At 44.7% G+C, this 15,098-nt stretch overlaps 1 protein-coding gene across 2 annotated transcripts; it reads left to right on the top strand.

Moving 5' to 3' along the window:
• Positions 1–6,667: 6,667 nt before the first annotated feature.
• Positions 6,668–13,321, top strand: metrnla (meteorin like, glial cell differentiation regulator a). Of its 2 annotated transcripts, XM_034540418.1 has the most exons (5): positions 6,960–7,045; positions 8,107–8,377; positions 8,823–9,211; positions 12,184–12,243; positions 12,368–13,257. In XM_034540418.1, the coding sequence occupies exons 2-5, from the start codon at positions 8,373–8,375 to the stop codon at positions 12,679–12,681; spliced, it is 768 nt and encodes a 255-aa protein (XP_034396309.1). In that variant the 5' UTR covers positions 6,960–7,045; positions 8,107–8,372; the 3' UTR covers positions 12,682–13,257. The 2 variants fall into 2 exon arrangements, with proteins under 2 accessions (XP_034396308.1, XP_034396309.1); XM_034540417.1 differs by lacking the exon at positions 8,107–8,377 and having other exon boundaries at positions 6,668–7,045; positions 12,368–13,321.
• The last annotated feature ends 1,777 nt before the right edge of the window (positions 13,322–15,098 follow it).

Consider the following 15,098-nt stretch of genomic DNA (forward strand, 5'->3'; position numbering starts at 1 on the left):
CAGAAAAGCTGTAGTAAAGTAGAAAAAAAAGCTTGAACAAAATGTTCGAGTAAAAACAATATGTCCTTTTTTCACTTTGATAAGTGGCAATTCCTTTAAAAACATGCCTGGAAAGTTTCAGCTTTGCAGCTATTGCAGTCACGATTCAGGAAGACCAACTTAAATAAGGCACTGGAAGCTAATTTAATATCGTACACATTAAATCTGCTCAAAGCTGACAAACGATGAATTTAGTTAAAAGAGAACATATACTTCATATAAGGCATGCAAAGAAGAAACTGCTCTGACATCCTGGTATGTTCTTGGAGTCTGTCGTGCACATTTGAGTACATTAAGCATCATTATAAAAATTATATTTGTGCAAGGGGCTTATCTTGGAGACAATATTCAACAGATGGAGCCCACATAAAACACGTATCTATTAAGCCTTGCTTCTTTTTAATTATTGCTTTACAGTGAGCTATTAAACAGTTGTATCATCACTTGCAGACTCTTGATAGGCTCATAGAAACATAACTGAACTGGAGCCGAACATGTAAAACAATAAGATGCACGTTTCAATGTGTGTGTCTTGATTTCAGTGTCTGAAAACCTCAGGACTGAATGTTTGTATCCACGAGTAACCCCCAAACATGAACTCTTTGTCTTCCTTATTGACCCTCATATGGTTTTCTTCCCCCTGAACCCTACCTTTCCCATCAATCTGCCACCTGCGACCACGGCCGTCACCAGCTTGTGAATCAGCAGACGAGGCGAGCGTCGCCTTTCGGAGCGGACCACTCCACCGGCAGATTTCTGGGTTTCCGAAATCCAGCTCTGGTTGCATGCAGAATGAGATGCATTCAGACGGGGTGCCAGAGGATCTTAAAGACCCCTCTGTGTCAGCGCTCCAAGAACCAGACCATTGGGTCAGAATTTCCATAAAGAGCCATCGTGCTTAGTTTAATGATTGTTATGTTCTTAATGATTTGTTGCAAAACCATGTGCTAATATACAACATTGCCTCTGGATGGACACAATAGCCCAACTGTTCTCCTCTCCTGCGTTTCTTTTTTCTTCCCTGTGTAAACACGTGAGCTTGTAATGTGAATTGGTGTGCTTGTTGGCTGTGTCAGCTGTGCATCGGCGAAAGAACAACTATCAATACCACAGTGGAAAAATACTCCATTACGAGTAAAATGTCCGGCATCCAAACTTTACTTTCCTAAGTGTAGAAAGGGTGCAAGGTAAATGTGATTCGAGTATCAAGAGTAAAATAACTCATTGTGCACATAACACACTATTAGAATAAAAAGAAAGCAGCATTTTAATGTTAATGCTGGTGAAGGTAGAGCAGATTTGAACAACTCCATCTTGCTAAGTAATTATCCACGAGTGATTGAGTCCTAAAAGTATTGTAATGATAGGTTAAGTGGAAAGAAATAATGAAGTCACTCTTTGTGTGTGTGTTTTGTCATCCGAGCGCCCGCAGCGCGTGCTGTTATTGCATGCGAGTGCATGTGAGTGCATGTGAGTGCATGTGAGCGTGCCCCTACTGGTTCGCTGCTCTGCACTGCTCTCAGATGGCAGCTGAGAACGCTGCTTCGACCAGTTCTCTCAGCACTTTTTGCCGGCGCAGGTTGAGAGAAAATACGATCTCGTAAATAACACTTTTTTTTTTTTAATATGTGTATAAGCGGCGTTGTCTGTTCACTTTTCAACCCTTATAACCACACAGGGGAGGAGGCTAGGAAATATCGCCTGAAAGATCCTCATCCTCAAAGTATAAAGACCAACAAAAAAAAACACAACTTCAACAAACAGTTGAAAACCTTCAGGGCGTCTGGCTAAGCCTCATCTGCACTGGCAGATTACTGCATCTCTGATCGAAGACAGACGACATCTCCTGCAATTTTGAAGCTCTCTCTAAAAAGAATTTAAAAAATAATCTGTTTTGCTTTGTTTCAAAGACACAGAGATCGACACGCCCTTCGGGAAATCAATATTATTTGGATAGTCAGATGTTTAAATGCTCTCCTGCAGTGTTCAAGAGAGCGCCAAAGCGTTGCACAGGAATTATGCCAGAGTCTTTGAGTTGAGAGAGGGAGCTCCCTGTGTGAGCCAGGGAACTTGGGCATTAACAAAAGAAGGCGCTCTAGCTTCCCTCTCCCCCCACAGTCTCCGGGTCTATCATGGCTGTCACCCAGCATCAGGGAGCCTAATGGCTGAAGCTTTTTGTGTACAGCATCCTGGACTGATCGAGTGAATCAAAAGAATGAGTGTCCCCATCGAGGGAGCTCCCATGTCACAGGGCCATGAAGAAGAAGAAGAAAAAAAGAGGGACGTGAGCTCTTTCTCCACAAGAGGCCATGAGAATCAGATCAGCGAGGCTAATCTGTAGAGCGGAAGTCGTCCGGGAGAAAGCGGGTGCTGTAAAGACAAGAACTGCTTTTCCTTAGTGAGCCTCATTTTACCTTCGGTGCTGGTCCCCTGTCTTTCCTCCTCCCTTGCAAAGTTGATTGGCTGTAATCCTGAAGCCTCAAAGGCACCTGGGCCTGCTTGGCCTATAATCCATATCTGATCTCTGTGAAGCTCGAAAAAAAAGCGGAGCGCAGCTGGGTTCACTTTTATTATGTTGCTTTCGTGAGAGTTGCCCACCTGCCCTGTCAAAATGAGCTCTGACCCAAATTCCTCTTATCAGCACTCAGCGCTGCGGTTCCTCAAGGTTCTGCTGCTGAGTGAGGGATACGAAGGAGCTGATAGCATGGTGTTGGAAACAGCTTGAAGGCATCGGGGACTAATTCAGCACAGACTTGAGCATGTCGCAGTGTGGAGGCCTTGGCAACAACTAATCTCCTCTGCCACCCCTCACATTGCTTACAATAGTAACACCAAGGAACACACTACCGTGACATTTTCTGGCTTTCTCCTCTTTGGCCTCTCTTTTCTCCGTATTTCAGCACGTTTCTCTTCTTCTCCACACAAGCACGTTTGGCTATACATCACCATTGCAGGGCTGAAAAACAAAAGACAGGCTTTGTCTTCCCCCGGCTTGCAAAAAAACTTCGGGGGAATTTTGAGAGAGATGCGCCAGTTGCCGCATACTTCAAACATGTCACTTTTTCTCGCACATATTTTCCACACTCAATTGATTGACTTCACTATGAGCAATACAACCACTAACCAGGGGCTGATGATTGACAGCTGGAATGCGTGTTCGTGTTGTTTAAGCAAGAGAAACTACAGCATGGTGTTGGAAGAGACAACACGCCTGTCTTCAGATACGGCAATGCTCATGCAGGTTTGAGCTCAGCTCCTTGTCTGACAGTCTGGAAAGTAGCCAGAGAGGGATGATGACAGGCAGACGGCCTCTCGGTGATATCAGCCCTCTGCCTTTGCATACCACAAGATATCGGACATGCTTGTGTGACTTTACAGTTTATCTGTCCAAGATAGGAGACTAAAAGAAACAGGTTGAGACTAGCTCTGTGACAGAGCAGGGGGTTTAGGTGTTCATCCAACTGGTTCACGGGGGAAGGTTGTTAAAACTCCAGACGAGCTTTCAGCCACCAACACCAAACATATCAGCTAAACGGATGCATAGAGGAGAAAGTGCAAAAGACAATGGGTTTGTTCATTGTCTGCTGTGTTTACAACAACAACAAAAATATACAAAATGTTTTAACACAATGAAACAATTCAAGAAAAAACAACAGTTAAGGAAAAGAGTGGAAGGTGAGGACACACACACATGCAAACGCACATAAACATCACATCCTGTCAGGCAGCCTAATCTACTTTATGACTGCTTTTCCACCTGGAGGCCATAGCTCCGGGCATAAAAAAGTGAGTCACACTCAGCGAGAGTTTGGGACAACAGGCACGACAAAAACAACAATCCTACCCTCCCCCTCCCCCTCCCCCCCTCAAAGTTCAGCAGCCTCCCCCTCCCTGACTCCCAATAAACTCTCACTATCCCTGGCGACAACACCGATTCCTCTAGTTAAATCTGCAGCTCGCTCTTCGCCTGTTGAACGTGATGGTTTCTCTGCCAAGTTTCAATCGAACCTCGAGCACACTGTATGATTAACCGTCAACGTCTCCTCTATATGTCATTGATTTCTTTCTCTTTTTCTCTCCCGCCATTCGTTTCCCAATCGCCACTCCCACAGCCAGTGAAACTTCCGACAGGTGGAGGGTGAGAGAGCTAAAGCTGCTTCCTTTAAGAAAATAAGAAACACTGACAGCAACTGGAATAACAAGAAGAGGGCAAACACCCTCTTCTTGGAAGAGATTAATTCGAGTGCTGGAGGAGATTAAGTACGTGTTGTGTAATACGGTATATAGTCATTTAACCAGTATTTGAGTATAGGGCTGCAACAACATATTATTTTCAAGACTAATTCTTAATTGTATCTGTCGATGAATCATTTAGTCTATAAAATGTCAAAGAATTGTGTCACAGTTGTGAATTGTGTCACAATTCCAAGGTGATGTTTTCAAAATGGCTTGTTTTGTCTGGCGGACATTTCAAAAAGACAAAATATTGATAATATTGACAATGATTGATAGATTATCAAACCTGTTGTTTACGCTCTAGTTGTGACATTGAAGTCCATCAAAAAAGGTCAGTGTGCAGACTAAGAGCAAAAATACTTTGCTAAATACTTAAAGATGGTAAAAAAAAAAGTGAAATAATTGTTGCACACGTGATACCGTACGATACTGTCAACAGGCTGTTAAAAAATGATGCATTGTCAATATCAACATATGTTTTGGACTGACTGCTTTAACACTGTCGGACTAAACCCCCCAAAAACCTACATTACCCACAATACAACTTGACATCCAATAGTTTGGTCAGAGATTTGATCAGCTAACGTAAACCTCACTGCTCCAAACACCAAGATATTTCTAATTTTCAAACTTTTAGTCATCAGCAGGCAATTTATGAGATTTCTCCTCGTTCTTGAGCCACAAAAAGCTTTATACTATTTTTTTTTTAAAGAATATCGTTAGAGTCCTCCTTTAATCTTAAAATACAACAGATAAAATGGATTGAGAAACTCTTACGGGTACTTTGGTGTAACAGTGCAGGTGTCATTGTGACGGCTCCTCCGACATCATGTTCGGACACGCCATGTGGTTTTACCTCATCCAGACAGCGTGCAATACAAGGGCTACAGAAACCAGACACACTAACACAATGACTAATTTACACAAACAATACTACAACATTGCTCAATTTCCAGACAGGAAGATGCATTGCTGAGAGTTTGAGCAGTTTTATTAAAAAGAGAGAGAATCTATAGTCAAATTGAAAAAAACCCTCCTGAACTTTATGAGGCTCTTTGGTGGCACGTGGCCCCATGCTGGGACATGTACCCTGCATGTCGGGTCATACAGAGACGTCCATCACCAACCAGCGCACAACCAAGTCCTCAGAAACCAGAGAGGAAAAGTAGCAGTTACAAACTGCCCTGGTTTTCCTTGTCAGACAGGTTTCTTTCCCATGCACACGTAAAACATCTTGTTTCAAAAGAAAACCCAGGATTCACGATTTGAGTGATGAGTAATTTATGTTTACAGACGCACTCAGTGGTTAACGGACCCCGCTGCTCTACAAGTCCCTGCAGCTCTTGTTGCACTTGGAAACAGAGCTGAACTATAAACCCCAGAGGGGTTGTCTTCCAACATTGTTCCACAAAGTAATCATTCAATTGTCAAAGTATTAATAGGGATTACTATTATTTGATATTCTGAAATGACTCTTTGACCGTGTATAGCTGTCTGGGATGCATGGTGTGGTTTTCTATCCTCACTCGTCACATATGAAGTGAGCAATAACACCGTTTCTCAGTAACACTGCAGCTAAATACAATGCGACTTTAGTCTGGTGACAGTTCACAAACGTTTTATTCGGTTCCTTAATTTACAGGAAGCCAGCTGTAATCATGATAGTAACTAAATTCAATCCATGTACCAATAATAAACTGGTTTAGTCACGTTTTATTAAGTCCCCTCTCTGCTGAAGGAATTTGTTAACAGATGCTCTCACTTTTCTTTCTTATCATTATCAGGACACAATATCTGGACACATCTCAATAAAGAAGTAAAGACATAATGAAGAAGTTGGCAATTTTCACTCAAATGCAACGCAACAAATGTAATAATGCAAATTGCCCTATTTTTTCATTGATGTATTATTCTTACTCACAAAATAATTATAGGCTACACTCTATGTTCACAACAAAATTGTTATTATTCTGGAATCACAAAGAAGGCGTGTGTATTTCAAGTAAACAGTTAACAGTTGACGCAGTTGTTATGTAAATAACTGTGAGAAAAACACAATCAAATAGGCAACACCCTTTACCCTTAAACTCAGTTGATAATTAGGTTAATAATCTTGTTTGGCATATGTTTAATCTGCAACTAATAATGTTTGTCAAATATTTATGTTTCATGAATCAATTCATGAAAAATAATAAAATAACAAAAATACAAATATATTTTTTTCCACCAATGTATAGTAATTCACTGGTGTTTGTAAAAAAAAACACAAAAAAACAACAACAACATTAACCCATTAATTGTTTTAAGACTCTAAAGCATCGTTTTATACGGCGAAGCTCGAAAATCCGAGCTTCGGTTTAGCCCCTGAAGGCAGCATCCGCGATAAACTACTGTGTGACGTAGCGAGCAATCAGGGCTCGAGTCGAAAGTTGAGCTCGCTCCACACTTTTACTGTCAGCACCGGACGCATTGGACCGGGTGTGAACTAGCGCCGTTACTCACCAGAACCCCCGAGCTTTAAAGCCCCCCCCCCCCCCTCCCATCCCATCCCGGGGACCAGCGGCGGACGGACCGGGGAACACATGGAAAACGCCATGTCGCTGGAAATACGGCGGTGGACTTCTGCATAGTTTCGCCCGAGAGGAGGCGAAGTGAGCCGCGAGATCAACATGCTCGCCCCGATGCCGGCCTCCCTGCTGCTGCCTCTTCTCCTCCTCTGTCGGATTTCTTTCGGCCAGTATTCAAGCGACCAGTGCAGCTGGAAGGGCAGGTGAGGTTCCGCTGGCCCGTATTTCACGGCATGTAATGTTTGATATCGTGATTTTTATTTTATTTTTATAAAGTCTGAAAGTAAAGTGAGCTGCAGCGGCGAGCTGAACGGACTGTGACCGAAACTCGGAGCGCGGTGACGCGGATCAGGCAGCGCAGTGAACCCGGGGTGGTGGGGGGGGATGAAGCACACGTTAGTCCTAAACACCAACATATGTGGAACACGTACATTAATGATGGCATGTGGAAATACATGAAAAGCTCTCTGGTTGTTTTACAGACCCAGAGTTTTTTTTTATGAATGACTGGCAACGGTATTCAATCAGAATACGATATGACTGTGCTGGATAGTTGTTTTTCTATTATGAACAAAATGGTGCTGTATTATACATGCAATATTACTCTGATGTTGGAGTTCATATTTTTTTCTAAGGGTTAAATATCCTCCACAAACTGTACTGAATTAGTCACAGATCTCCCAAGAGCTTTTAAATATTTACTTTTTTTTTCTTTTTTTCTTTTTATTCAACCGATTTCCAAAACCTCAGGCAGCAAATACTGGAAAATGTAACCTCTCATCAAACATCTGCTGAAATCTGTTTTGCACTTGCGTGGCTGCGCCTCCAAATAGTGTGGTTTTTTTGTTTTGCATCCTCCAGTCCGGAGGGGGGCAGGCGACATGCAGCACTTTGAGCCCATAACCATGTAATCTGTTCTCCATTAGTGAAACTCTTGACTAATGTTCTTTAATTGCATGCAGAAGTGATGAAGTTAGAAAGTACTTAATTAGAGGCGTGCTGAGGAGAGAGCCCTGGTTATGGGGCTTCGGCTGCAGATGCTCGGCATGTGCCATGGGGTTACTTTGGATCTAGGGCAAATTAGAATTTCAGCATCTCATTTTTTAGGAAACTGGGCGTTTTTCCCCCCAGAGTCAAACCGCCAGCTTGGCATGCGCATGCTTGGTGGACTGCTGATGGCTTCCTGCCTCTGGCTTTGCCACAGAATTGAGTGACTGACTGATTGAAGTTTTTTTTTTTTTTTTTTTTTTCAAACCCTGACCAGGCATTAAGTTCTAGAGGGAGTCATTTGGTCTTGCTGGCGCCAGAGTCCAACGTGCTGCCCGGACAAGTCTCTTCGGTGGCTTGAAAGCAAGGGGAGGGCTCAGTGCGTGACCTGCATTTGCACTTGCATGCAGCAGGCCCGGCTACTGTTGCTGCCGTTGTCTGCCCAGAAGCCCCTGTGTCCCTCCATTCATCCATTTCTTCTTCCAAGCTCTTCCCGAAGGCAGCCTGCCAGTGGTGCATTTTGCCAAAGCTCTGGGAAGAACAATGTGGTATGGTGGGAGGGGAGGGGGGGGAGAGAGAGAGAGAGTGTGTGTGTGTGTGTGTGTGTGTGTTGGAGCTGAGGTCACGGCGGCCGCTCCGGCTCGTGACTGGTCACGCAGCCAGTCTTGCGCGCAGACGGGCATAATGCTTCAGGAGGAATGTGGTCTAATGTCCTTACAGTCTGCCAGCAGAGGCCTTAACTGTGGTCAGATAACTCTGGCTGAAAATAACGAGAAAATAATCTTCTGATTACTCCCATTTTTTACGCTAAATTAAAAAAAGTTGAGTTTGATGAACTCCACAAAGAAAGATTTCACATTCACAGAGTTTCCGTGATTGTTGCTCTTTTTTTTCCAGAAACTCTTGACAATGCCTGGTACTTTGAGATTTGAGTCGTCGATGCTGGCTGGCTGACATCTTTCCCCTTTTTTTTTTTTTTTTTTCTTCTTCCAGTGGTCTGACTCACGAAGGCCACGCCAGGGATGTGGAGCAGGTGTACTTGCGTTGCTCCCAAGGCTCTCTGGAGTGGCTCTATCCCACGGGGGCCATCATCGTCAACCTCCGACCCAACACGGCCTCCCCCGCCGCCGCCCGCCTCTCCGTCTGCATCAAACCCTCAGCAGAATCCAGCGGCACCAACGTCTACCTGGACCGTAATGGCAAGCTGCGGTTACTGCTGCGGGATCAGGACCAAGCTCAGGGCAAGGTGCAGTGCTTCAGTATCCAGGAGGGAGCGCTCTTCATCGAGGCCGTCCCGCACATGGACATCAGCCGCCGGATCACGGCGTTCCAGTACGAGCTGGTCAGCGACAGGCTGGGGCCAGAGGCGCACTCGGTGGGAGGTGAGATACATCTCCATTACGATGCTTTTACAGCTCAATATTGGTGTTAAACTTGTACATATTTGTATCATCCAGCCATTATAAAGGGCTGCAGACTTGTTTTTGATTAATTCCCCCAAGGTCTGGCTTCCTTTGTGCTTTGTCGCTGTGGTGTGTACAGTGCACTAAATGCAGCCATCTACTGGTGGAAACTTTTATTCAGTTGGACCCTAATAGTAGGAAACTCAACATTTGCTCCAGCAGACTGAAGCCAAAGTCCATTTCTCTGCTATCATTGTCTGTACATTTTGGTTTTTTCCTGTCAAAATGTGTGCGATTATCAAGACATCAAAGTCTTTCTGGAGCTTTTTTTTAGGATGAAACATTCACATTTCTGCTGGTTTCACAACCATTCACGCTCGATTTGATTTAGCTGTAATTGTGGTGTGTGTGTGTGTGTGTAGGCATGTAGGCACAGCCAAACGGGGCCCCCCGTTGGAAAAATAACCTATTTTCACACCGGGTACCTGCGAAACCTGCACAGTTTCAAGCTGCGCAACAGTGCGAGCAACCGTGTTTTTCTTCCACCTAAAGCAAAATACGAGCAATATCAGGCCACCATCTGTTTTTAGGGCTCTCTGGGTTCACATATCCACATCCCGCGTCATTACCTGGCACGGCAGAGAGAGGCGGAGCGGGTTGAACGTAAAGCGCGGTGAGCGTGAAAGTAGTTTTGGCCACATCGGGGCACTCCGCTCTGCAGTATAATCTGGTTGTGTGATGTGGCCTGAGATAGCACTGGGATGATTCACAAAGACAGCGGTCTCGTGTCATCTGAAGCCTGGACCGGTGGATTGATGGCCGCTTCGCCTCTTCTCATCTTCTCATCTTCTCTTTTTTTTTTTCTTCTGTCTCTTCCATCTTTCCTCTTCTCTGTGACCTGCTGTGCTGGGATTGAGTTGCTCACCGTCAAGCTGGAATGTGTCTCCAACCAGATGTTGGGAGGACCTTCTTGGAGCATATATACCCCCCCCCCCCCCTTTTCTTGCTGTCACTCCCTCTGCCTCCCTTTCAGCTCACCTAAATTATTCGTTTTCTTCCTCTCTGTTCCACTATTTCCTCCCTCCCTTAATTTCTTTCTTGTCTATTTATCATTCTGGTGTTTTCCTTTTCATTCCCCCCTTCATATATCTTCCCTCTCTTCCTGGCTGTTTGAAGTGGTTTTTGTCTGTGCTGAGTGGTATTAGCTAGTTGTCCTCCATTACAGCGCAATGCATCATTGCCCAGATGTTGCAGGGACACTGGATGGTGCCCCTCCACCCCTCTTCACCACTCGTCCCATCCCTCATCCCTCCTCTGGTCCTGTGAAGTGGTTTCCGATCAGAGCGGCGCTGCATGTGCGTGGACCAGAGAGAGATGCTGACTCTGCTCTCTCAGTCCATTCCTGTGGTTCTGTTTCATGTCTGAAACGTGAGCCCTGCTCGGCTCTGCTTTTTTGGAGGGAAGAGAAAAAACATGCCTGGGTTTCGACCTCGGCTTTGGGCTGCTCTGCCTAATGCTGTAGCAGCACACGGGCTCACTTCAAAGGGCCTCTGCACTCTGCTCGGGCTCGGGGCGAGGTCGGCCCGCTCTGAAGTCTCCCGGCTCTCCAGCTGTTCTTAAGCCGTCCGAGCTTGTGGCTGATTGACCTCTGATCTCTCCGGTGATGCAGCAGCACCTCGTGTTGCTTCTCCAGCGGACCTACGACATGCTCACACCTCGCCCCTAAACTCTCAGCTTCAGACAACCCAGCTAAAAAAATGCTCGAGCTGCTAAAGATGATTTCTCGTTAGGGGCGTAATTCAGTAAAATGGTCCTCCATATTTTTTTTTCCCCACCAGAATGCATCATTTATAAACATTTTTTCAGGATTCATACGACTACATAATTAGGGTGGTCTCCATTGCCCCAACAGCTTTTGATCATTCTTTCGCTGATTTAATTGATGGACACCCCACTGCTCCCCAACCCTCGGCTCATTGCTGACTCGGCACCCTTTCCTCGGCCCCCACTCCTCCTCCCTACCTGCCAAAAAAAAACCACAGCAGATCTCGGGCTAACAAAGGCGTTCTAGTAAGGCCAGCCGCAGGACCAGCTGAGTCAACTAATCATTGACTTGACTGCTCTCATTTAGGGCCCTTTCTCCTGCTATAAAACACTCTGGAGGTGGGCAGTCCGCGTTGCTGCTCTACAGCCTCCAGGAAAAGGTCAAATGCAGCCTGGGGCAGGCTTTTAAACTACAGCCTTTTTTTTTTTTTTTAGACCCAATTATTTGCCCTTCAGTTATGAGAGCTTGTCCTCTCTTGACTTGTATTGTTCAAAACAAGGTTTTGCCCTCATCTTAACTTTTTAGGGCCGTTAAAAACTCTCCTTGGATGTTATTGTTGAGACACTGCTCACTGTTTTCAGTCCCAGCAGGCCTCGCTGGAGTGGAACAATGCTCGGGTCGGAGATGAAGCTTTTCCTTGCGCCTGTGCTCTCCTCACCCTTTTCATCTGGTCCTTGTTTGTCATGGGCTGTTGTGGTGGGGAAGCTGACCGAACAGCCCCATTGAGTATTAAACTATTAAACACTCAGCGTTTTTGTTGATAAACTTCTTCTTCTTTTTTTTACCACCAGCAGCATGCCCAGCTCTTAAAAACAAGAGGCTCATGACCGCTGAATCCTTTTCTGCCATCTTTGTATATAAATATTCATTTGTGGGGATAGGAAATGTGTGTGTGTGTGTGTGTATGTGTGTGTGTGTGTTTCACATACTTCCACATTGCTGGCCCACAGTTGTGTGTTTGTTTAAGTGGTACTTAACTGGAACGCTGTGGGCCCGATGAAGATTTTTTTTTTTGTTGTTATCTTGCAACAAGACTGGGAGTGCCCAGGACGTAGTGGGCGTCTGTGTTCCCGTTTGTGTTGCTCTACCAAACTCATCCGCCTTCCCTCTCTCTGTTTTCATTCAGCACCCTGTCAGCCCTGCAGCGACACTGAGATGCTTCTCGCCGTTTGCACCAATGACTTTGGTAAGTCAAAACCCTGTCTGTGAGAATTATAGGCGTCCTGCTGCTGTATGGTGTGCATAAATGTCCACTTTAAAGCATAATATGGCCATTCTCTAAATCCTGTCTTCCTGCTTGTTGTTTTCAGTGGCTCGGGGCAGCATTAAGATGGTGGAGTTGGAGGAGGAGCACTCGTCTGTCACTGTGGAGCTCCGTCGCCTCTACAGACAGAAAACCCAGGTCTTCCTGTCCGGGGGTGTGAGGGTACGGAGGTGGACTGGCCACATCAAGATGCCCCTGCAGTGTGGCGTGAAGTCTGGGGAGGGGGAGTTCCTCTTCACGGGGACGGTGAGGTTCGGGGAGGCCTGGATGGGTTGCGCCCCGCGCTACAAAGACTTCCTGCGGTTGTATGGCGAGGCGCAGCAGCAGGGGACCAACCCCTGTCACATGGACACAGACTGAGTGTGTTACCTGTCCTCGCTTTGAAAAATGACTCGTCCTCACCGGGTGGGGAGAAGAGCTGAACCTCGAGTTCAAGCGAAGGAGAGAACGAGGCTAACAAACTGGCCCCGTGGCAGATTCTCTCTCTCTTTTTCTCTCTCTCTCTCTCCTCTTCTGCTATCTCGTGACTCTTTGGAGACAAAGACCGGAGCTCCCGAATGTTGCCAAGCAGCATGTTGGATGGACTCGGCTCTCAAAGTCGAACGTGATGCAACGCGGAATGTGTTCGGACTGCTTTTCTCGCAGACGAGGATCCTCCCAGTGTTTAAATGTAGCAAAGTCCCATTTTTTTTTTTTTTTTTTATTTGTATAAAATGTGAATGAACATTGTATATTTTGAAGTTTTGCGTGCTTTGTAAAAAAAAAAAAAAAGAAAAAAGAAAAAAAGCTTGATGTACAGTTTTGAAGTTATGAAAGAAATGTATAAAGTGAAAGCCTGTTATTTTTATTTTGTTAAAAAAATTATTTGCAATTTTAATGCCTGAATTCATGTTCTTTTATTTAGTTTTTTCAGGCTGTAAATTGTAGAAAAACGAACCAAAAAAAAAAAAGCAACAACTTTTTTTTTTTTGCCATTGAGAATAAAAGCTTTTATTCCCTGCATGTGTGTAATGTCTGTGGTGTTTACATGTAAATTAAACAATTGACAAAATCCACTTTGGGTTTATCAATAGAATATAAATCGGCAACTATTTAGTTTATTGATCAATTAATTTAATATTTTAAGCCCTTTTGTATGTCTGTTTCCAGCAGCTGCTTGACAGAGGAAGCTTTGAAACCAGCCAAGTGATGTCATATATATATATATATATATATATATATATATATATATATATACACACTTTTATCTGTTTTGATTCATAGTAACCATAATATATTTGGGTTTTGGACTGTTGGCTGGACATAACTATTTGAAGACTTCTCTAGGCTGTGGGAAACTGATTGGTGCTTGTTGCTATTTTGAACCTGTCAGTCCCAACAATCGATTAATTCGAAATATAATTGGCAGATCACCCACACTGACCATAGTTGTAGACCTAATATTTGTTTTGAATGCTGTAAACCAACACTTAGTATTTTACATTTGGCCAGATGTTTATTTGTTCTCCGTTAGAATAAAACTACACTCGTATGATGTGCATTAGCCTCCTCGGCGAGATCCACCTCAGCCTTGAGCTGGGACTGTCTGCCAGGGGTACAGAGATTGATATCAGAGAGTTGGAGTGGATTCCTCTGCGTTGGTTCCTGTGGTGATGGGGGTGGCCGTGTGTCAAGGTCAATGTGAAAGGCCTCTTTGTTCCAGCGCAGCAGCCTGGTATGGGAGAGGACTGAAGACAGACCTGAATACAGCCCAGTGACTGGGCACGCAGCAGAAAGCAGCACTCTCCAACCACACTCCAAATTTTGATTGGCATGTGCAGTCCTGCTCAGGCTCCCCGTTTAAATGAAGGCCTTTCTACTCTCATCACCTCGAATCAAACATGAGGAACGGATCAGGAGCCGAGGCGCTTATTGGAGCGCTCGGCTGTGCTGCGAACACCAGAAGCAAACCTGCGAGTCAGGCGTGTTGAGAAGACTTTCGCGTCCATGGCCAAGGCCCTTTTTGTCCTCCTTTTATCTTAAACGGAAATGCACCTAGAATGTCTTTCAATAAGTTCGCCCCACATAGACAATTACTTTTCCAGACAGCGCTATGAATTGAATTGAAGTCTGAATTCCAGCTGAAAGCCAGCGGCCCCTGAATTGCTCACTGGGAAATGCAAACAGAGTTCCTATGGTAACGATGCCTTACCGTGAACCTTCTTGCTCTGGCTTTAAGACCAAGAGCCGAGGAGGAGGAGGAGGGAGAGGAGGGTTGGTTGGCACAACTTGGCTAGTGTGTTCTTGGCTGGTGTCAGACCTTCCTCTCTGTCAAGCAGCTCCTGACACACAAAGTCTTCAGGTGTTTTCACATGCAACATAATCAATATCTGCTTTCCTGTCCAAAGTTAATGTGCACCGTAATCCAGTGCATATAATCATCTTGCCACTCCCAGCTGTACACAACAGAGGCAGCTTTATCTTAAACTGTTTTCTTACGTGTACTAGCTATTATACTGCACTCTATTTCTGGGTTTCACTTACTTGATAAGCAAGTCTCGGGAAACAAATATCTAAATAATAAATACTAATAAAATACAATTTTAGAGAACGTTCGAAAATATATTCTAAATGATTTTTGGTTATGGCGCCACTGGGTGTAGCTTGTTTATTTAATCTGACTAATCTGTTATGAACGCAATTAGTAGCAACTTCACGGGGCATGTTTTTCTTTGTCATGGTTCAGAAGGACCAGTTTAAAGCCGTTGTAAGTGTGATTCAGCCGGAAATTTAAAAAA

The sequence above is a fragment of the Cyclopterus lumpus genome, chromosome 8, assembly GCF_009769545.1.
Source record: "Cyclopterus lumpus isolate fCycLum1 chromosome 8, fCycLum1.pri, whole genome shotgun sequence".
Lineage (NCBI taxonomy): Eukaryota > Metazoa > Chordata > Actinopteri > Perciformes > Cyclopteridae > Cyclopterus > Cyclopterus lumpus.

Bases quoted from the DNA above. Each gene is read 5' to 3' on its own strand.
- metrnla (XM_034540417.1), top strand. From the start codon at position 6,945: ATGCTCGCCCCGATGCCGGCCTCCCTGCTGCTGCCTCTTCTCCTCCTC. The intron at 7,046-8,822 runs GTGAGGTTCCGC...TTCTTCTTCCAG, and splicing joins CAGTGCAGCTGGAAGGGCAG to TGGTCTGACTCACGAAGGCC. The intron at 12,244-12,367 runs GTAAGTCAAAAC...TGTTGTTTTCAG, and splicing joins CGTTTGCACCAATGACTTTG to TGGCTCGGGGCAGCATTAAG.